Consider the following 23,612-nt stretch of genomic DNA (forward strand, 5'->3'; position numbering starts at 1 on the left):
TTTGTAGACTTGTTTTAGATGGGCATGTCCGTAACGTTTGCCTAGTCTAGTAAACAAGGTCTGGTAACATTTTTCTTGACCCTTAGGAATCGATTTTAGGATATCCGCAGCATCACCTCGTAAAGCAGCAGTTAAGGAAACAGCTTTTTCTTGTTCTGTCCAATGATTGGCTGTCGCAAGAGCTTCAAATTGTCTAAGGTATATGGACCAAGAAGACTTTCCGTCAAATGGTGGCAATTTGAATCGCATATGATGTGTGCCTCTAGGTGATTCTTCTTTCACTACCGGATCTAAGGCTACTGTATTAACTGGTGGTAGCACTTTTATATTGGTTGTCATGCTCTCTAACTGTTTGATTTTCTCTTCTACTTTATCGAATGTTTTAGAGACTTCTTTAAACTTCTCACTGTTCTGAATACATACTTCGTCGAATCTTCTAGACATATTTTCGAATTTCTCGTCGTTTTGTCTCTTTAATAATTTGAGAAGTTTCATCGAATCTTTCATCATTTTTTTTTTTAGAAGTTTCTTCAATCATTTGCGAGACGTTTTCAAATTTCTCGTCGAATCTTCTAGACACATTTTCGAATTTATTATCATTTTTTTCAGGAGTTTCTTCTATCATTTGAGACGTTTCATCGAATCTTTTGGAAACATTCTCGAATTTTCCATCAATTATTTTAGTTAGAACGGCTTCTTCTGCTGGTTGAAACTGGAATGTCTCTGGGTCGTCTCCATTCTTGTTGAGAACTGTCTTCAGTCGTTCTTGGAGTATCTTCTTGGACCCGGTGCAGTCTTCATCGCGTTCTTCTAGTTGCTCTCGCAACTGTTTTACTGAAAGTTCTACTAGCAGCATCTTTGGTCAGGCACACACGTACTTTTTAAATGTTCTTTCGTACAAAGATCACTACCGAACTACGCGGATGTTCCCGACGAACAATACTTTTCAAAAGTCTTTTTCAAAAATTACTGCTGAATTAATTTTTTTTTAATCTCACACCGTGACACCAACTGTAGCGAGATTAAATAAAACGAGCGGTTCGAATTTATATGAATATATTTATTTATAACTTTACAGTTCGGTACTATCTTATCAACTCTACTCACTCATAACATCGTTTTATCTCGAGCTTTCAATTGTGTTTACAATCATTTTCAAGAGCAAATAAAATTAGTTTTGTTAATAAATTTATGCTGCTAAACATATTTCAAAAAAATATTCTAAAAATTTATTTTTTTTTAATTCAATTGTTTTTGTGTTATAAAAGATTTTCAAAATTGTATTACAAAATTTAAGAGAAACATTTATTAGAAAAATTTTTAGAAGAGTAGAATTACAAAAAATTGTTTAAATACTGACAAATTCTTGTCACAACATTTAGAACACTAAATTATACTACATTCACCCGTCCCTATTTTTGAACAAAATATTGCAACGATCTTGGTGTATTTTTAGCTCCAGCTGATTTACAGCTAGATTAAAAATCTGACTTTTCCAATCTTTTTTCATCATTATCATCAGGTTTTTGAACAGGTAGATTTTCTGTCTCATCTGGTATTGATTTAGTAGTGGAATTCTCTAATGTGTTATTTGGACTTTCATCTTTATCATTATCGTGATTCAATAATATAACAATTCAATTCAACAGTAAACTTCGTATATAGGGCAGTGGACCTGGTAAAGCAGTTTTCCATTTAGTGATGTCTAAATTTTTGGTTTTCAATGCTAGATTCACCAATTTCCATATAACTGATTGTATCTTTCGACTTAACCATTTCCTTCATGATTATAAGATGTTCTACTTGAGTATATTCCTTTAGAGTGTAGATAATTAATAAATTCTTGTGAAGTAAAGCTAGCTCTCCTTGTCAGATTTTATATATGCTGGCATTCTATATAAACAAAATAGTGATTTAATCTGTGATTGGTAAGAATTGCTTTCCTACCAGATAATGTCTGCATTTTTTTAATACTTCAACGCATTTGCTTTTTTTTTCAATTGCCTAATGTTTTCATTCAGAATCTGTGAGAGTGCGTGTGAAAAAAGCAATTGGTTTTCCAGATTGATTGCGTCGCTTATGTAATCATAGACTAAATTTATTAAAAGCATGTACTTATCTTTATTTTCTAGAGATTTATCTTTAGATTGATTGCTTTCTAAAAAAATATTGAATGTTATATACCAATGTTTGAATTCTTTGGTGGAAGTTTGACAGTTTGGATCAGCCTCTAGTTTATCTTAAGAAAACTAAATTATACTACACTTGGCTTGTATTATTAATATTTCTTGTAACATATAACATTTCTTGTAACATTCTATTATAAATAAAGATTTTATTCTATATTTTATTATTTAATTTTTTTAACCACTTTGGCATTTTAATGTAATGGAAAATAAATATAGTCTTAACATAACAAGAAAACCCAAAAAGTATACGAAAAATACTTATTATCGTATAGGATTAGGATTTTTCTTGTTATTTTAGGATTATATCGATTTTCCTTTGCTTTAAAATGAGTTCACAATCCTAGGTAATATTACTAAACTTTTGAATTTAGCGCCATGTATATATAGTTACGCGCCCGGTCACTAGGTGATGCGCCAATCATTGTTTTACTCGTTAACACAGGAGTTTCACTGCTAGGTTGTGTATATAAGTCATCGAGTTAGAGACTCGATGATATAAGTACACATTTGAACTTTCTTAAGATATTTACAAGTTTTAATTTATAATTTAACATGCCTAACGAGGCTCAAGACAAATCTGAACAGAATGGAAAAATAATAATAATATTAATAAATATTATATATATTAACAAAAGGAACATTTTTATTCTTGAGAGAAAAAGAGAGAGAAAATATATCTTCCGTCTCTCTCTTACCTATATCTTACATATGTAATGATTTTGCCGATTCACTCCCGTACAAATTTCCAACGTCGAACGCGCGTACCTATAGAAGTATAACTTCAAAACCGTTTGCAAATCAATGACATCAAAATTTTATTAAACGCGGATGTATAAGATAAATTTCTTCGTTCGAACTCCTTTCCCACTTCCCCATAATTCTATCTTTCATGATATAATTTGGTGACGGCCAGGGTTTGAGTAAGGAGGGTTGGGTTTGAGTTTATGGAGTCGCCTTCTACAGGAGTTTTTGAAGTATAAGTATATCTAATAACTGTGGGCAAATTGCTCATTTGAAGTGCGCTAATGTATATGTCTCTAGAAGAAATTTATTCTATAAAGCGTCTATCGGTCTATACACAAATATATTCTAAGGACATGGCAACACTGCCAAACGCAAATATTTCGGCGTTCTGTGGACGTTCTATCTCTGTCAGTTTCAGTTCTTTTCTTTGTAGCTTGTAGCTATCTTCACCGCAACGTATTCGGGATGATGTCAATCAGTTGTCAATAATGTTCTGATTTATTTATATTTATATATGATCATAAATTTTTCGGAAATATGGACCCTTCAAAGAAAATTTCCTTTGGATTTAGCAAAACGAATAAAAAACCATTGATTTTTAACAAACCCTTAGATAAAAAAGTTGATTATATTGTCAGTTTAGAGGGTCAATCAGTCAAACTGAAGGAGTAAGTAACTATTTTATTAGGTTACAGGTTACCAGATGTAAAACTAAAATTTTAGTATATGATTATTAATGTTCTTTTATTTTCAAAATATGTTAATACAAACTGATACGGTTTACAATTATAAAATAAATGTTCCAACAACATTATACATTCTAAATAAGTTGTTTTAACAGAAACATTAAAGTGGTACTCTATGACTTTTAGTGAATCAAAAGAAGTTGAAAAAGCTCCTTTAATTATACCTCTAAAGGATAATCAGAAAGATCTGCTACAAAGAGTTAGGGATATGAAAGCTAAACAAAAAAACGCTACAAAGAATGGAAATGATTCAATTGAAGACAACAGACCTGATTCTGACTTAACAACAGAAGAATTGGCAGCTCGGGAGATAGTAAAAGGTTCGTATTTTTAACATTGTTGTACTCTATTGTAAATAATACCCAACTAGACTAGAAAAGCATTGTTTACAAGATATAGTTGTGCAGATCCTTGTTCCAATTTAACACATGTAAGATAGGTTAAAATATTTTTTCTTCAATTTAGAAGGCTGCTACCAAATTAATAAGTACCAGAGGAAAAAATGCACAATAATAAATCTTTATTTTGGCTTATTAACCAGCTATTCACTACTACACTATGTTGCAATTTATATTACTTAAATTTACAAGAAAATAGAAACAATTTATCTTTAAAAATGCGAAATGTGTTTAAATGTAATTTTCACTGTCTTCGACATCTGTGAACAGAGGTCTGAAAATGAATCAATATCAGTGTATAGTTCTTTCAATTAATAGGCAACCTTTTACAAAGAGGGCCTGACTTTATAATTATCACAGTCTTAATATTCCAACAGTTTACTATATGTTTTTAGCACAACAGTGTTTATTTTTTAAACAAGTCCATATCACCCAACAGTGGTACCTTTGTCAGTGAAATTGTTGCTCATTACAAGCAGCAATTAAATTAGAAACAAAATAAGTTGATATTCCAACAATAGTTAAGAATAAATAATTATCATAGACTCAAACTAAAAACTATTTTGTCAGATACAATAATATGTAAAATGGAGTGTAATGGAGAATGAATAAGGCTTAATGAATACTGAACATAGTGCATAAAAAATGCATTTATATACATCACAAGATATTCAATGACCTAATGTTATATTATCAGCTAATATTTCATGGCTTGTCAAATGGGATCAGTCAAATGGGTTATATGAACTCAGCTATATAAATACTACCTAGTGTGTAAGAAAGAGGTTCATTTTTGGCACTAGTACTTGATTATCTTTTCATGCTGGATGGGGTGTCGTCAGTCTACAAGAATTCATTTTTTTCATGTTTTATAATTTTTCATGTATAAACACAAAATAAAGGGCATCTCTCCTTCTGTTTGTTTATATAATATAATCATAAAGTCAGAAAACTATGTAAAATATCTCAAAATAATAAGTGATAGCCAATTAAACTTCAAAAACATGTCCAAACTATTAACAAAAAGTTATTGCATGCTATGAGCACTTCAGTGGTTCAACATTCAAGACCCAAGAGATCAAATACAAAACTATATGCAGACCAGTATTGGAATGGGGGAGTATGTTGTTTAGTACATGCAGACAAATAACCAAAAAATGTAAAGATTGCTGAGAAAAGCAACCTGAAGACAATAACATTGGAACATATGCAATGGTACACTCAATTTTTTTTTTAATCCAAGTAATATGACTGTGTAGTATCGTAGATGATTTGTAATTGATTTTCCAGGGAAAAATAGACAGTAAGCAAGGGCCAGGGCACTTGAAGAAGAAGAAGTATCGTAGACAATAGTTTAATAGATATTTTAGCTTTCATTTTAGTTATTATTTTTTTTTGTATACATTGAAATCATACTTACATCTATTATTTCATGGTGGCAATATATGGTTATATTATCAACATAAGGATGGAGTAAATATTCTCAATAGTATTGCTAATAAGACAATTTGTTGCAATAGAATGCATAAATTTCCTGGAAAATCATCTTGCAAATTACAGAGGATGCAAAATACACAAAGAATTCAGTAACCACAGATGACACATTTGCACAAGTTGTTTCAATGCAAAACATAACAAATAACCCTAATGGTTTAACCAATATCCAAAAATCACAATCAATTGATCTCACAGAACTAAAAATATGTGATCTAATAACCCAAATGGGAAAGATCATAAATCTAATTACAACACTAGTTTCAAAACTCTCTTCATGGATACTCTATTGTTAAAGATAGTCCAGTGGAACACCAATGGTATGAGTCTAAAGGCTCATAAAATTAAAGAATCCATCCCCCTCAATAACATTGATTTATTTCTAGTCACAGAAACACATTTTACCAATAAAATCACCTCAAAATACCTAAATATAATATCTATCATATAAACAATCTATAGAGTGTTTCACATTAAGAAAATAACATTAGGCTTATGGAGATCAGTGTTGCCAAAACTCTCAGGCATGCGGTTTACTAGATTGTCCATAAATTTTTCGAATTTTCATTTTCAATTAACATTTAACTGTAAAGTCAGAATAATAACGAAGAACCACAAAGCCTTATTATCATTATGTAGTCTCAGAGAACGACATAAAATCGCTGACATACACACACTGTATTATTTTAAGTTGCAATTAGTAATTAGATATACGCATTCCAAGCGGTCCGTTTATTTGCTTTTAAATCTTTAATAGCCGGCAAAGTGCATGATTTAACTAAGCAATATTTTCTACTGATTTCTATGATTCATGGTATATGATATTCTTACCGAAAAACAAATAAACTGTCGTTACTATAATTAAAATAAGATAAAATAAAATTATCTTTTGTAAATACTATTTATTTAATTAAAATCATTTTCCCTACTTTTCATCTCTTGTTTCGAATGGACACTTTTGGTCAATTACGTTAAAAAACAATTATTTAATTCATGTCTGTGAAAACGAAAATACAAATTATACAACCCTGAATCGTGCTTGTATTCATCGCTGCGCTTCTATCGTCCATAAGAAATACATGGCCCTATCTCCGCAATGTTATTTTCTTAACGTGGAACGCTGTATAGATAATAATATAGCTCATTGAGGAATAGCAGCTATAATTTGTAGCAGTATAAAGCGCTATAATTTAGAAGGTTACCAAAAAGAATACCTACAAACAACCAGTGTAGCAATAGAAACTAGCAGTCACATTGATTCTATCTAAACACAACAACAAAAAAGAACAATATGCTAACTAATAAAGAAAGAGTTAAAGCACATCCAAATGATTTTGCTCTCGAGTGAATAGTTAAACACAGAGGGTGAAGTTTGCAGCCTCAAGTGTTATAAACCAAGCGTCCTATCAAGTAGATCTTAGAAAAATTATAGCTATTATAAATGTTAATTTATTTTATTAAGTACTATCTATACATTAGTTGGTAATTTAGGAAGGAAAGTTTTCATTGGAGTTTCTTACCTACATGTCCTATTTTAAAAAAGTTATAACTATAACTGATTGTTCCTAACAGTACAGATTGTTAAATAAAATAGATGAAGTTAAATGTGTCGATAGCAATTAAAGTAAATTGTATCTTCTTCTTCAGTGCCTTATCCGGTCCGGATGTTGGCGATCATCAAGGCTATCATGGTTTTGTTGACTGCTCTGCGAAACAGCTCCGCTGAGGTCATCCCAAACCATTGTCGGAGATTTTTCAACCACGAGATACGACGGCGTCCCGGTCCTCTTCTGCCAAATACTTTACCCTGCATAACAAGTTGAAGAATTCGATATTTTTCTTTGTTCCGCATCACATGGCCGAGGTACTCAAGCTTGCGTTGTTTAATTAAATTAAGCACTTCTTTTTCTTTTGTCATGCGCTGTAGGACCTCAACGTTGGTGACATGGTCCACATAAGATATTTTTAGTATCCTTCTGTATATCCACATCTCGAAGGCTTCGATTCGTTTTTCAGTGGCTTGCGTCAGTGTCCAGGCTTCAACTCCATACAGTAACACTGGAAGAACGTAGCACCTCACTATTCGCATCTTGGTTCCCAAACTGAGATCACTGCAGCACAGCAAGGATCTCAACTTAATAAATGTAGACCGTGCCATTTCAATTCTGGATCTAATCTCTTGAGCGTAGTCCCATTGTACGTTGAGGGTAGTTCCGAGGTAAGTGAATCTGTCGACTCTCTGGATCTCTTCGCTACCTGCCATTAGTGCCCCGGGATCTAAATTTGTACGGCTGACAACCATGAATTTAGTTTTCTTAATATTAAGGTTCAGTCCGTATGTTACGCTCACAGTTCGCACTCGGTCTAGTAAGGCCTGCAGATCGTTTAGGCTGGTTGCTAGTAACACAGTGTCATCGGCGTAGCGGATATTATTGATGTATTCACCGTTCACTCGGATTCCCATGTCTAGGTTTGTGAGGGCTTCATTAAAAATCTCCTCAGAGTATATATTGAAAAGAGTCGGCGATAGCACACATCCTTGTCTTACTCCTCGCATGATCTTCACTTGGTCGGTCAGCTGGTCTTCGACCTTGACTTGAGCACGCTGGTTCCAGTATAAATTCATGATGATCCGAATGTCCTTCTCATCCAATCCAACTCTTTGTAGTGCGGTGACCATCTTCAGGTGCTGACAACGGTTAAATGCCTTGGCGTAGTCAATAAAACAAATATAGACATCACAACTGACATCGCGGCATCTCTGAAGTAGGACTTGTAAGGTGAAAAGTGCTTCACGTGTACCCATATAATTGCGGAATCCGAATTGCATTTCACCGACATTTTCTTCGCATTTCTTGTAAATTCTGGCATGTATGATTTTAAGAAAAATTTGTGCATGACTCATAAGACTGATAGTTCGGAAATCTTCGCACGTTTTCGCAGATCGTTTTTTTTTTGGTAGCGTTACAAATGTTGACAATAGCCATTCCTCTGGGATATTACCTGAATCGTATATGGCGTTGAACAGTTCAGTTAACTCCCAGAGCTGTAAAAGATACTTTTTAAAAGTATCTAGATACTTTTAAGATACTTGAGGCAAAAAGTATCTTAAGATACTAAGTATCTAAGATACTTTTTTGTGAAAGTATCTAAAGATACAAAATACCGGAAAAGTATTTAGAGTAAAAATATCTTAGATACTTTTAAGTATCTAAGATACTTTTAGTATCTAAGATACTTTTAAGTATCTAAGATACTTTTAAGTATGTAAGATACTTTTATGTATCAAAGATACTTAGATGCTTTTCTAGTATCTAAGATACTTAGATACTTTTGTAGTAACTAAGATACTTTTAGGGTATAATATAAAGGTACTCGATACTCTACTACTCTACAGTAGATTGTCGATACTTTTGTTTTAAAAACATCATTTTAACCCTTTAAATTATCATACAATTTTAGTTTAAGCCAGCAGGTACTTTGAAATGGTATACTTTGGGCTTTGGGGTAGATAAGAAATAAAAGACGTTAAGTCATTACAAACTAATAACTATGTATTGAAAACAAAAATCCAACATTAAATTTTCAAAACAATATAAAATAAACATAAATTCGTGTGTTAAAAACAGCATAAGATGCATTATGCATTAAAAACAGAACATTCAACATAATTAAATTTTTAAACAAAATAGGATAGGATATAAAAAATAGTAACATTTTGGTAGCTAATAACTAGTTAGTATAACCACTAGCTTTTAGTAAAACTAAATTTTCAAAAGTATGATCAGACAAGGCATGACGTCGGGGTGAATTAATAAAAGTTGCAAAAGAAAACATTCTTTCAAAAGCTGCAGAGGAAGGTAATGGCGTATTGAACTTTTTAAATAATTGTTCTATAATATTATATTTTTTTAACATTTGTATGTTGGTTTCAGAATCGGCCAAATATTGTAATAGTTGCAGCTCAGCTTGTCGTTTATAATCTAAATCAGTACAGCCAGTGTTTTCGTTTTGCGTTTGAAGATCGGAGTATTCGTAGTTAATATCAAATTCAAAGAAGTCGTTTTGCATTTTGTTACTTTTCATTACAGTAGTAGTGTTACAGTTTGTACTTACATCAAATTGTTTTAATTGTTCCTCATTTTCCTTAATAATTTTTATAGCTTCTGTAATTACCAAATCCTTAATTTCACTAAGGTCATTTTCGATATTCCTGATTCCTCGAAATGCAGTAAGCTAACGTGTTTTAAATAAAGGATTAATAACTGCAGCAATTATTGCAGATTGGTTAGTCAACTTAAGAAGTTTTTCAAATCTGGAGTTTAAAGATATTGTCAGAGCGTTCAAAATAGGTTCCACATATTTAAACTTATTGGTTTTAAGCTTTCCAATTTTAACAAACAAGCTTACGATTGATGGTGGAAGGAAACCGTAGTACATATTTTGTTCGCCTTGAAAAATGTCAAGTGCCAAAGCAAACGGTTTTAGTATTTGGCATAATTCTGCTAAATAATTTAGATCGGTATCTCTGAGCCGATCTTGTTTTGCAAAATTTAATTTTTCGTATAGAGATTCCAGTTTTTCTTTAGACTTAAGAATCTGGTTCAGAGCATCGAACATGGAATTCCAACGAGTCACACCCAACGAGATAAACGGATAATGCTGCGGGCCGGCGGGCGGGATGCAAAGAACAATACACATCGTCTCTCCCGCTACGGCCGGCGCGACAGGTCGAAGCTTGTCGGATCATAAAAAGTATCTATTTCTCAGGTCCTGAGTAAGTATCTAAGATACTTTTTTGTATCTAAGATACTTTTTTGTATCTAAGATACTTTTAGTATCTAAAGATACTTTTAAAGATAAAAGATACTAGATACTTTTAAGAAGTATCTAAAGTAAAAGTAACTTTTAAATGAACCAAAAAGTATCTTAAACAAAAGTATCTAAGATACTTTTAGTATCTTAGATACTTTTTTTATCTTTTTACTAAAGATACTTTCAGCTCTGTTAACTCCTTCGTGCTCACTTCACTCATCACCTTAATAAGTTCAACGGGTATTTCGTCCGGACCTGTAGCCTTACCATTCTTAGACTGTTGTAAAGCAGCCTTTACCTCGCTTTCTAGAATTGACGGCCCTGTCATGCAATTTATTTCCGGAAGGTTGCCGCGGTCGTCCCAGAAAAGTTCTTCGATATATATTTTCCAGGTAACCAACTTCTCATTCACTGTCGTCGCCAGATTACCGTCTTTATTTATGAGGAGGTGTGTGTTTCTCCTCTTGTATTGACCAGTGGCTTCACGAATCCTTCGGTGGATATTTATATGATCGTGTTTCTCTTGGAGCTCCTCGATTATTTTACATTTTTCTTGCATCCATGTCTCCTTGGCTCTTCGTATTTCTTTTTTAATTGTCTGGTTGGTTTCTTGGTATTTCTTCGCGTCCCTGTTTTTCATTAATCTTCTTTGTTCCATCATCTGTAGAATGTCATCAGTCATCCATTCTTTATTTTTTACTCTTTTTTTCTTTCTCAGATGTTCTTTTCCCGCATTCAGCATGACGTCTTTGATATAACTCCATTTTTGTTCTACACTCTGTTCTTGTTGTTGAGCCGTTTCTAGTTTTTGTCTCATTGTATCTCTCACGTTTTGACGAACTACGGGGTCTTTGTAAATTGTATACTCACGCTTAATCACGCCATTAAGAGCCATGCTGGGAATATTTATATTCCACTATGCATCAACAATTTACCCATATAAATTACCATCTTTCTTGTACTCATTGCGTCGAGTAAGGACAATAAATATACGAAAATGGTTGCGTTTCGATTTAATTTGAGTCTCTTACCACTCCCTAATACGTGTTTCTGGGTCTACCCATCATCAGAGAGAGTTTGTAAGAAGACACTCTTGAACTCTGCGAATGGAGGATGCTCTCTAGGTAATGGGAGCACTGATGCTGAAGTGTTAGTGACACCTGCTGTGGAACAAAAATTGACATCGGGCATTAGGTATAAAATGCACACCCACGAAAATGGAAATTAATTGTAAAGTACTTTAGGGTGCCCCTTCTTGGTCCAGAATACATCTGGAGCCGATACTGGATATGAAAGCATGAAAGAGCTCCACTCGCCAAAGTTGGACAGTGACTATGGATGAAAATATTTTGTGCTTCTACCAATAGATAGTATGCAGACCAATACATACATAGAATTTAGCAAGCAAACTTCTTGAATTCTCTGTGGTTTTATCTAGCACTGAACCCCATACCCTAGCTACTGAACTTGATTCTATCATCAGATATATCAACACTAGTTACGAAATATAATGATCTGTTATAATATATGGATGACTTGAAATTAATGGTTTCTATTCCAAAACAATTAAATTGTCAAATAACTGTCAGAGTTAAACTTAATAATTAAAAATTACTATAAGTTTTTAAATTTTTTGTAGCTAAAACTAGTAGGTAATAGTTAAATTACACTTAATTAGCAGTCAAGTAAAGTCTTTTAAGCAATACAGTTAAATTCTTATATCGAGCAAGCTTAATAATTACGGTAGATACAAAAACTTTTTGGTGATGGCTGTTTTTTTTTAATGCCTAAAAGTGTTAAAAATGATTCTCCCGATAGAGAAAAAAATAATATAGATCAGAACAATATAGAAATTATGGTTACAGACGAGGAAAGTAATAACTAAAGACCACATTTAATTAATCAGGTAGATACAGATAATTTCAGTAGAGTCAGTCAAAGTCAGTATAATTAAGTAATATTATTTCTTCCAACAGGCCAATAAATTTTTATTCTTCATTAGTCAATGCTGGTCAATATTATGTCTTAGTACTGAATACTAATACTAATAGGTAATAGTGGTAAACTTTATAGAATTGGAATAGAAAGGTTGATATTGAAGGCGGAAACTCTATCAAAACTTCAGGCTATTGAGCTACGGTTATACAGAAGGATCCTGAAGATACTATAGACAGACAAAGTCACCGATCAAGAAGTACTACACAGGATGAACACAACCGCGGATTTAGTCAACATCGTGAAGGGCCGTAAGCTGCAGTACTTGGGATATATAATGAGAAATCAAGACAGATACGAACTACTCCGATGCATTTTGCAAGGTAAAATTGAAGGAAAAAGGGCCCCTGAACAAAGAATAATATCTTGGCTTGCTAACCTGTGAGCATGGTATAGAAAGTCCTCAACACAGCTATACCGTATAGCAACCAACAAAGTCATCATAGCCAGAATGATCGCCAACGTTCGGAACGGACAGGCACCCTAAGAATAAGATTGATATTAAATGCCGTCGATATTAAAAAATGTTATAAATATGGATGTTGTAGGTAGGTATAAATAAAATCAAAGTGAATTGAATTCTTACAGTACCGCTAATTTACTAATATAATCAAACATTGAAAGAAAAAGGATACAAAGTATACATACCCACATTTTTTACAGTAAAAAGGATTAATTAAATAATTTGATATTTACTTATCGGAATCAGAATTACGATCAGATCAGATCATTTAATCGAAATTGTGATATAATTTTGAAATTATAAATGTAAAAAGAAAAAATGGAGAAGAAGAATTCTCTACATCGACAGTTATTGTTACATTTAAAGGACAAATGATTCCCTTGCAAGTAATCATAGAAAAACTTATTTAGATGTAGAAATATATTATATTCCACGGGTCATCCAATGTAATTAATGTCTAAGATGTGGTCATATAAGCAACGAATGCACAGGAAAAAATCAGTGAGGGGAACATAATGCTAATGATGGTGAACAAAAGAGGAACCTTATGCAGCGGAAAGAACATAGCAAATGTTAAAAAAAAAATTCAGTGAATTTTCAAAGCAAAAAATCTGTTAAGAAAATGATGGTGACTGAAAACATTTCACACACAGAAGCTAAAGAAAAATATGAAAACAACTATGTAACTTTAGCCAAACATAAACGAGATAGTCCATACTCCTATTTAAAAACATACCTATCAACATAAAGATGCCAGTCTGAAAGGGCACAAAATACAAATCAAGAAATGATGGATTTTATGTTACACATGATTAAAACTATTTTACAAAATTACTTTTAATTCTTACCAGATCAAAATTTATTAGAATCACTTTGTCATAGTTTTTGAGTATTATACTAGATCTGTAATTCATAATAAGGGAAACATAGAAGACTTTCTATTAGACAAAAATATTTCTTTAACTGTTTATGCGACGCTTGGTTAAAAAAGGAATATAATTTTTCTATTAGTAATTTTAATATTTTTAGATAAGATAGAGATGATGGATTTGCTGGTGTCTTCACGTTACTAAAAAAATCATATACCTTTAGCACAACTAAACCTTTTTTAGGATCGTTGTCTATTAAAATGATAGAAAAAAATACTTAAATTAATGTATATTCGACAAATGCTATACCAAATTTGAAAGTAGGTGTTAATCTTGTTGCCCACTTATGCCCTGCACCTTGAAGCGAAGCGCGTAGAAAAGGTTGTTATGAATTTTCTTCATTCTATTTAAATATACCCGCGTGTATCTGTGCGATGTAATGAGCGGCACAGCGAAGAGAACGCGCTGTTCAGCGCACTTTGTATTGCACTACTGACGTGAGCGGATGTCTACGGAAGGACGGAAGTCATGCGGAAACTTCTGAATTTCGTTTGTCATCGACTACTTTCGACGTGTCTCGTACTGAAAAAACGTACACACCTTCACTAATATCGCATGAGCGAAGCAATATATATCCAAGATTATTTCACTTAGTGAAAAGAAGATTGTGTTTAGTAGCAACTTCTGTGCCCTCGGAACGCATTTTTTCTAAATCTGGCTATGTAATAACCGAACGGAGAAATAGGATAACTTCAAAAAAAGTTAGAGAAATCATGTTTTTAAATCATAATTTATAACTTTATGTAACTTTGCTTCTAGACTTTAAGTTTTATTTTATTAAGATTTGTTTTACGAATATAATTGTTTTTTTGTTTTTTAGTGAATTTAGAATTACGTTTCCTTAATAGATAATTTTTTATATTTTTTTATAAAAGGTTAAAAAATATTACTTTTATGTATTGTATTAAATGTTATGTTCATTCATCAATTTGTGAATTTATTACTACTCAAATATCATCATCAAAGTATTTTTGGAATAGCCGCCATAATTACTCAATAATACAGCCAAATTGTTTCAACCTTTTTTCTTCTCTACGAGACACGACTACTACAAACAGACAATTATAATAAATTAATCGAAGCACAGTATATGTATATACGTATGTACCTACAACAAGCTGAAGCTGACAGCCAACGATCCAGCCTAGCATATCGAACCGATCACGATTCATCATACGGTTCCTCGGAACTATCTTAGTTCATCGGCTCGGAATCGGAACTAGTTCGTTTTTCGTTTTCGTCAATCGAAGAAATACTTAGCAGTTCGCATAAATGACGGTATCAAGTATAAAATCAGCAGTGACGTTAATAGTTCCTCGGAACTAGTTCCATTTAATTTTCGGAACTATTTCATTTATAATATAAAGTGAACTAGTTCCAGGAACTAGTTCGTTCCGGAACTACCCACCACTACATCAAATTATAATTTCTCATGTTTAAAAGTACCCAGTTGTAAATTTTTATGCATAAATGTTTACAAACATGAAAGTTATAGCCAAAAATAAAATTTTTAATTTGCACTTTAACACCCTGTATCTTTCTTAATATCAACATTTTATTAAAGCAATTTAGCTTAAATCGTAATATTTTAAAGTGTAGAATCTACTGTTTCTTTTTGTACAATTACTTAAGGACCACCCTGTATATATATATATATATATATATATATATATATATATATATATATATATATATATATATATATATATATATATAAATCAGAATCATAATATAAGTTCCAGAAAAATATTCTGGTTATCAACAAAATTATGATTTTGATTAGATTAGCAAAATATTGCTTCTTGCAAAAAGAAAACCCAAGAATGAGGAATAACCGAATGATAGCAAATAGAAAAAACGAACAATGGATAAGGTAAATAATTTATTTCTAAGGTATGCTTAAAGTTTTCACCCAGAATGTAAGCTTTGCTAAAACCTGATTCAACAGAATAGGAAAGATCCCTGTCGACACATTCAAATTTATTTATTCATAACTCTGAATGCCTTACCGCTGTCTGTGTGGATGCAGGCTAATATACGGGACAAGCCGATTAAATGTTACAACTTACAATATACAAAATAGTGGTTAAGTACACAGTATTTTAAGATAATAAAATTAAATAATGTGAAATAAAAATATATTATGTACACAAACACACATATATATATATATATATATATATATATATATATATATATATATATATATATATATATATATATATATATATATATATATATATATACAGTATACTCCCTCTATAACGAACACGGTTATTACGAGGTTTCCCTTATAACGAGATACATTAGATCTCCCGTGAAATTTCTATTGAACTATAACCGTCTATAGCGAGGCAAATTTGGTTATAACAAGAGAAAGATCCAAAAACGTGTTTTTTACGTTTTTAATCCGGTCGTGGCTATAAATAAATACCTTTTCAAACAGCCCCTCAATAAACTTAACTGCAGCCCGCAATAAACTTCTTTACAATTAATAAATACAACTGTTTCACATCTTTAGAAAATATATGATAGAATGATACTGGACCATTTAAAGCAGTTAAAAATAACAGAGTTCTTAAAATTGCAGAAGCAATAGTTTGTTATCCTTGAAAATACGATTTATACATTATGTAGTTGGAAAAAAATATAAGTCCGGCTTTTTTGTTTTAACGTATATCATTGATAATAAAAGTAAACAACTCTTTTATGTTTTAATATATTTCATTGACAATAAAAGTAAATAACTTTTTTTCAAAAACGCCATTCAAACAATATTTATTAGCATCTTATATTGCACCGAATGGCTTCACTATAGGAAGTTAATGGTTTAGAAAACTACAGATTCATATGTATGCACAGTATTATGATTGTCTGATATAACGAGATCGGCTTATAACGAGGTAATTAGTCTGTCATTTCAGTTCTCGTTATAGAGGGAGTCTACTGTATATATATATATATATATATATATATATATATATATATATATATATATATATATATATAATCAAACATGTAATTACATTTTAAAACCTATAAACTCAACAGTTAGTTCTATGATTCTAAAATCCAGCACAATAAAGATGGAAAAATAACATAACAAAAATAAAAAAAATATGTAAAGTATTACCTAGTTACAATAAAAACATGAAGTATTTTACACAGTTAAGTTTCCAAACTCTATGGTACCAGTAACTCTTCTACTAATATTTATATATTTATTGAGGGACATATTAAATACATTTACATTTAGCTTGTTTAACAAAGATAAGTATCTATTCAGTGGGCTATTAGCACCATAGGTTGTTCTACAAAATGGAACATTAAAAGTACATAGATGAGGCAAACCATGGTAATATGGTACTCTAAGACCAATCTCACTCACAAGAGAGGGACAGATCTCTCCTCACACTTAAAGCAGGCAAGCTCATAGACCTCTACATGATAGTGTAGTCATGGTCTGCTAATCTAATCCAACTTTGAAAGGCGCACACCTGTAGAAATTTATGCCGAACCCTCTCTAAGGTAATGCTTTTTAAGATAGTTGTTGAACCACCACCTACAAATAATTCAAATACTAAGCTAAGTAAGACTGGTTTTATAATATATACTTAATTTTAGGTTAAATTTATAAACTAATTTTATAAGTAAAAGGTCAGATATAATGTGAATAAAAATATAGGTCAGTGGTATAATAGTTCTTACCTGGTCCTGGTAAAAACAAACTCGGAACGGCTGTTCTCGTAATACCGCTATTTCCAACATTGACTATATCTTCCTCTTTAAAATGACTAGCGCATACACGAAAATTGTTATAAATAGTTTCTTTTGCAGCATTCTCTAATTAGGGCTCTTAATAGCATTCACCCATTTATCAAACATATCCATATAATGTCCTGGACTTAAAAAACGGTATTGCTTGCCAGTAGTATCCATGCAATCTGGAACACATCTTTTTTGTTCAGTTCTTCGTCTCTACATTGTTATTCCATGTAATGTGTTCGATTCCATAATAAAAAATCGTCGAAAATTGTACGATTTTGCACTATTTATATAAAAAATTTTAAATTATAAAAAATAAAACAAATACAAATATGGCGCCGTATTTGTCTAAACTCAACTTTGACTTGATCACAGCACACTCCCTCCGCGCAGGAACGAGACTAGCAGCGCTACCAAACGAATGGGCGCCTAATCCGAACATGATTTGACCTTGGCTATCCCTGTTACCAATCTAGGTGTAATTTTATCTATGGTTGCTGCGAACGTGCGAACGTCGTTTTATATCGTTGCCGGTGTTCCGTCCCCAACGCGCATTGATAGACGTGGAAAGTAGTGGGGTAGACTGCGTGCGTTCAGAGAGGCGGCAAGCCGATGACGAGAGCTGGCGATGCACATCATTACACCCCCTTCTCTTTGGAAAAAAATGTTTCATACCTTTTTTTGTGGTGTGGAGCTATTGCGAACAATGGATCCCCCTGTTTCAATCCTCTCTTATATTCAAATTTTTCTGTCAGGCTTCCTTCTAGCCTTACTCTATTGTCTGTCCTCAATAACGTCATTTTCACTGACCTAATCAACTTATCTGGAATTCCAAGTGTTTTTAGAGCTTCGTAAAGACTACGTTTCATTACCTTATTTACTCTACCTATTTGAAAATGGAAATCTAAATAAAAATTTTAATATTTTCAGAGGAGTTAATAAAGGCTAAATGGTTACGTTAGGTATTTATGATATAATTTGAAACTGCTCCTAAACTAATCATAGTTTGATCAAAATAAAAATAGTAAATTTCTGTTTTTAGAGGCAAAACAAAGATTAGCTCAAAACGACATAACTGCCAGTAAAGTTTTTGTTGTCCCTGCAAAGAAAGCAGATGAACTTTCCTTAGAAGGTAAGATGGAATCAACGTTGGTCGATTATGAAAATATTCCAGTGAATGATTTTGGTCTAGCGATGCTCAGGGGAATGGGTTGGAAAGAGGGATTGAGTATTGGGAAAAATCCAGTCAAGTAAGTTTTAAACATTACTATTATTTGTGCCTTTAAATATACCCACATCACTTCCTATAGCATTTATAGTATTTACTATAACTACCACAAGAGTGCATTATTTTTTTTTTAATTAAATATACGCCATACAAAGTAGGTCAAATACGCCAATATTCCAAAGAATAATTTTGGCCTAGCGATGGGCCGTAACGATGGACTAGTATTGAAAAAAATCCAGCCAAGTAAGTTTTAAACATGGCTTTTGTTTGGGATATTGTTCTGTTAAATATACCCACATAACTTTCTATAATCATTTAGTAACTTACTATAAATGCTATAAGAATAAATGATGGATTCGACCGTTACTTGATGACCGTTTATCTCACAATAAAACACTCCAAACTTTTGTTTTCAAAACGTCCACAAAATTTATTATAATTTATTATCACTACAGATGTTACGGCAGAGTGTCTGCCATGCAGAAGTTTACCCATTCAGGTGCGCCCTTCGAAAGGTTTTATTTTTATTGGGAATAAGCCATATTTTACTTTAAAATTAAGTTTAAATAAAATAAAATAAACTTAATTTTTAAAAGTAAACTTGTGGATTAGTTCCAACAAAAATAGTAAATTGCGTTAAGATGCAACAAGAAAATAGCTTCAGAACAATACTTAGAAATCTCCGAGATATTTATACATATCATTTTCACCATGGCATCGATTTATGACCATTTTGCATATAGATTCCTCCAGGTCAAACCTTTCCTCTATCTATATTTAAAACATGGCACTTGTCTAGTCTTATGTGCATACTAATATTATTTGAGAAGTTTTCTACAGTTTTTAGCATCTGATTTAAGCGATTTCGAGTGGAGTCATTAATTTCAATACATCCATATACAACAGATGATTAGTTTCACTAATACACTACAATATTTCCACTGTTCACCACTCCAGTACTACACTGTTCACCACTGCAGTACTGCTCATACAGTGGACTTCAGTAGCTGGGATAGGGGTTTATCGCTAGACAAAACCACAATGTACTCAACGAGTCTCCTTGGAATAGGTTGATTGTGATATTTTCAGTTTCGATATTGTTTTCACCAGGTATTTGGAGGTGAAAGGTAAAGGTCACTATATTAACATCGACTTTATCTAGAGCCAGCCGGCCGAAAGTCCCCTCCCCCCTCGTATCTTTTGAACGGTTATACTTATAATACTGAAATTTGGAGGGACGAAATAAACGAACTTAGGCTTCTCAGCTAGACATAACAGGTGGCGTAAAAGTAATAGATAACGTTACAGAGTCACTGTGACCGATAATTTTAAATGGGATCTTAGGGCAAGTCATATCTCGTTTGAAAGGTATTATTGAACTTACCTATTCGTTCATACTAATTTTGTTTGGGTTTAAGCTGATTTTGATGAATAAATTAAATAAATTCTAAAACTGTAGTTTCGCATTTAAATCATAAATTTTCTAACGTCCGCCTCTGGTTATTTTTAAAAAAGTTGAGGTTTTTTAATTCTCTAGTTGTTTTTATTTTGCTAAGTTTTTGTAAAAGTGTTTATACCTTGAGTATTTAGTTTAATTATTATTTAACGAGACCTTTAAATGTTTACATAGGCAGATGATACGTACTGTAGCCGAGAAAATAGCTACTGTCTTAATAATTGGTGAATGTAGAAACAATTTCCATGCAGCGCTTCGTCTTTTTAATGAGAGGTACTCCGATCGCCCTATATCAAGGACTTATTTGAGGGAGCTTCTTCGGCAGTTTGAAGAAACAGATAGTGTTCAAGGTGCCAAATGATCTGGTCGACTAACAATTAGTGGTGGTAAAAATTGACATAATTGCAGAAATGGTAGTGAACCCTACTTCTTGTACAACCCAAGTTGCGTCGTTTGTGGAATCACGCAAAAGACAGTACACGGAGTGTTGGCAGAAAACTAATTTTATCCATACAAATTAAAAATTGTGCATTAACTTTTAGATTATGACCCCGACCTAAGACTAGAATTCGGTGAAAAATGTCCAATCAAATTAACAACAGCCACATTACATAAAAACAATTTGTTTTAGTTACGAAAGTACTTTTTTAATCAGCGGAAATGATAACTCACACAATATGAGGTATTGGAGTGACACAAATCCTCACGTCTTTCGTGAAAAACATACTCAATTTCCAGAAAAAGGAAATTTTTGGGCAGATATTTTGAGAAACCACAGTTAAGCATGTTTTTCTCAATGCTAACGTAACAAATGAAGTGTATCTGGAGATGTTACAAATCGCAATTGAGCCGTTAATACCTGAAATTTAGGAAGATATACCAGATGAATTCGGCATCTTGGAAATACCGTTTCAACAGGATGGTGCTCCTACTGGTCCTAGATGAGGCATATCGTGGTAGATGGATTGGACGAGGTTCGATAGAATGGCTAGCTCGTTCACCGGACCTCACAAGATTAACTTTTTTCTGTGGGGTTACTTGAAATCTAAGGTTTACGCTACCGCACCCGACAATATTGACATTTTAAAATAACGAATTGTTGAAGAATGTAGGGCAATTTTCCCCGACACTATTGAACGAGCACGATAAAAGTTTAGCAGTAGGATGTATTACTATCACGAAGTAGGTGGAGCACATTTTGAACACTTACTATAAGAACTGGTTCTTAAATCTTTATTAATTAAATACGAAACCACAATTTTACTATTTATTTAATTTATTCATCAAAATCAGCTTAAATCCAAACAAAATTAGTATGATTGAATAGGTATTTTCAATACCTTTCAAACGAGATATCACTTACTATAAGTTGACATTTAAAATTATCGGTTACAGTGGCTCTGTACGTAATGTATTAGTATTACGTACCTGTTATGACTAGTTTAGAACGTCCTACGTCCGTTTATTTCCCCCCTCCAAATTTCACTATTATAAGTATAACCGTTCAAAAGATAAGAGGGGGAAGGGTAGTTTTTGCTAGCATTATATCTATAAGCCATTTATGCGTCACTGAGATTTCTCTTTTGGCGTAAACCTGTTAGTCATGATGAGCCGATGATGAGTTGTTCTTTGCTGGCCATGGAATCTTTAGTGCATACATTCTGTTAAGGCTCTATGATATTATTTAGAGCACGATGTTCGTAGATACAGAGAATTTGCCAGTTTATACAAAGTTGAAAGAGGAGTAATTGGGTGGTACTTGGCTGGATCTAGGGTGTTACTTCGATAATTTGGTAAGTTGTTCCCTGAGTTAAAAATTATGGTATTTCCTGCGAATTGAAAATAACATGGTTAACTAATGTTGGTAAGCACTCGTGAATACTAAAACTTCTTTAGCCAGAAATTTGGAACTCGTCTGGTGGTCCAAAAGATTTTCGGTTATGCAGCTCTTTGAGAATATTTGAGACTTCATAGGTTTGTAGAGAGTAGTAGTAATATAGTGTTGACAGTTGTGTATCGCATCTTCGATCCAACCAACATTAGTTTTAAGAGCAGCTATTGTAGAAAGTTTATTTCTCCAAAACTCATGAATTTTTTCTTGGCTTGAGTACAATTTATTGGCTTTTTCTACAGCAGAATCGAGTTTTCGATAGAACGACTGCTCAGCATGCCCAAAAAGTACATTGTCGTATTTCCGATTGTTACTAACTTTGTACCTTCTTAATCGTCCTGAATAACTGTTTTGTTTTACGGATCATATTGAGTGGTTTGCAATGCTCAGCAGTACTTCTACAACTTTTCTACTTGTTATTCCTCGAACATATTCCGTAATTTGACCAATATCCTTACGCAATAATTCAATATTCCGTAGAAGCCGTTTTTTCCAAAGTGCAACTCTGTTATCTGTCCTTCCAATTCCGATAACATTAGAAATTGTTGTTGCTGCACAGTAAATCAGAATAGGCAAGTATTCTAATGTATGCACCTCTAGGACATAATTGGGTAGGACTTTAATGTTCACAATTTGTAACAGTGCACATAATTTCTTACAATAGTTTATTTTTGGTATCAGTGGTCTGCTTAGTGAAAAGAGAAATACTTACCCCTTTTTACATTACAATTTAAAATATCTCCAAAACTATTAAATAAATGCATAGGAAATACTTAGGACACACTAAACTACGTTGACTCAAGTTTATGATGTTGATATAAAATAGAGGATGATGCATTTAAAAATACTGAGCAAATAATGAATTTGTGTTTTGACTTACCCTATATTAGATTTATCAATCATTTAAAAACTATGACTACAACAGGTCGTTGCTTTTGTAACCTTTTTCGATTATACAGGGCGTCGAACTTGTTACGATTTTTATTGAAATTTGGATATAACTCTTTAAATACCGAGTATAACACCAAAAATTTGCATTCAGAAAACGTTGTATTCTTGTAACGAGGTTACAAGAAGTGTAGAGGATTTTAAATTTAAAATAATTTTTGGTATCTCTCACAATAACAGATATACAGCATATCTGCTGGATCTCTTTGCACCTTGTCATCATTCATATTATAGGAAATAAACAAAAAAATGTGAGACAAACTTACGTTGGTTTAATCAATTAATTACGTCAAAATAATTCGTCAAATAATAATAGCGTTGAATTCGCAGTGATAAGGAGGTAGTTTCAATACTTCATGTACCTTGTCAATTATATACACAGTCTCTTTTCTGTTCATTTTTTCAATTTTTAATAATTCAGGTTTTGTGAGTTTTGCGTCATACTTGATCTTGTTTGTTGTCAACCAGGTAATAATTTCCAATCTAGTTGAAACAGTGGAAGATTGCTCTTCTAAAACAACACTGCGATATGGAGCGTTATCCATCACAAT

At 32.5% G+C, this 23,612-nt stretch overlaps 1 protein-coding gene across 1 annotated transcript in view; it reads left to right on the plus strand.

The window, feature by feature from the left end:
• Positions 1-3,376: 3,376 nt before the first annotated feature.
• LOC140436853 (G-patch domain and KOW motifs-containing protein-like) overlaps positions 3,377-23,612 on the plus strand; it is a 36,571-nt gene continuing 16,335 nt past the window's right edge. The window contains exons 1-3 of the mRNA XM_072525997.1: positions 3,377-3,601; positions 3,806-3,999; positions 18,581-18,788. Coding sequence (XP_072382098.1) covers positions 3,471-3,601; positions 3,806-3,999; positions 18,581-18,788 — 533 coding nt within the window. The 5' untranslated portion in view covers positions 3,377-3,470. The remainder of the gene's footprint in view (positions 3,602-3,805; positions 4,000-18,580; positions 18,789-23,612) is intronic.

Source organism: Diabrotica undecimpunctata, chromosome 3 (genome assembly GCF_040954645.1).
Source record: "Diabrotica undecimpunctata isolate CICGRU chromosome 3, icDiaUnde3, whole genome shotgun sequence".
NCBI classification, from domain to species: domain Eukaryota; kingdom Metazoa; phylum Arthropoda; class Insecta; order Coleoptera; family Chrysomelidae; genus Diabrotica; species Diabrotica undecimpunctata.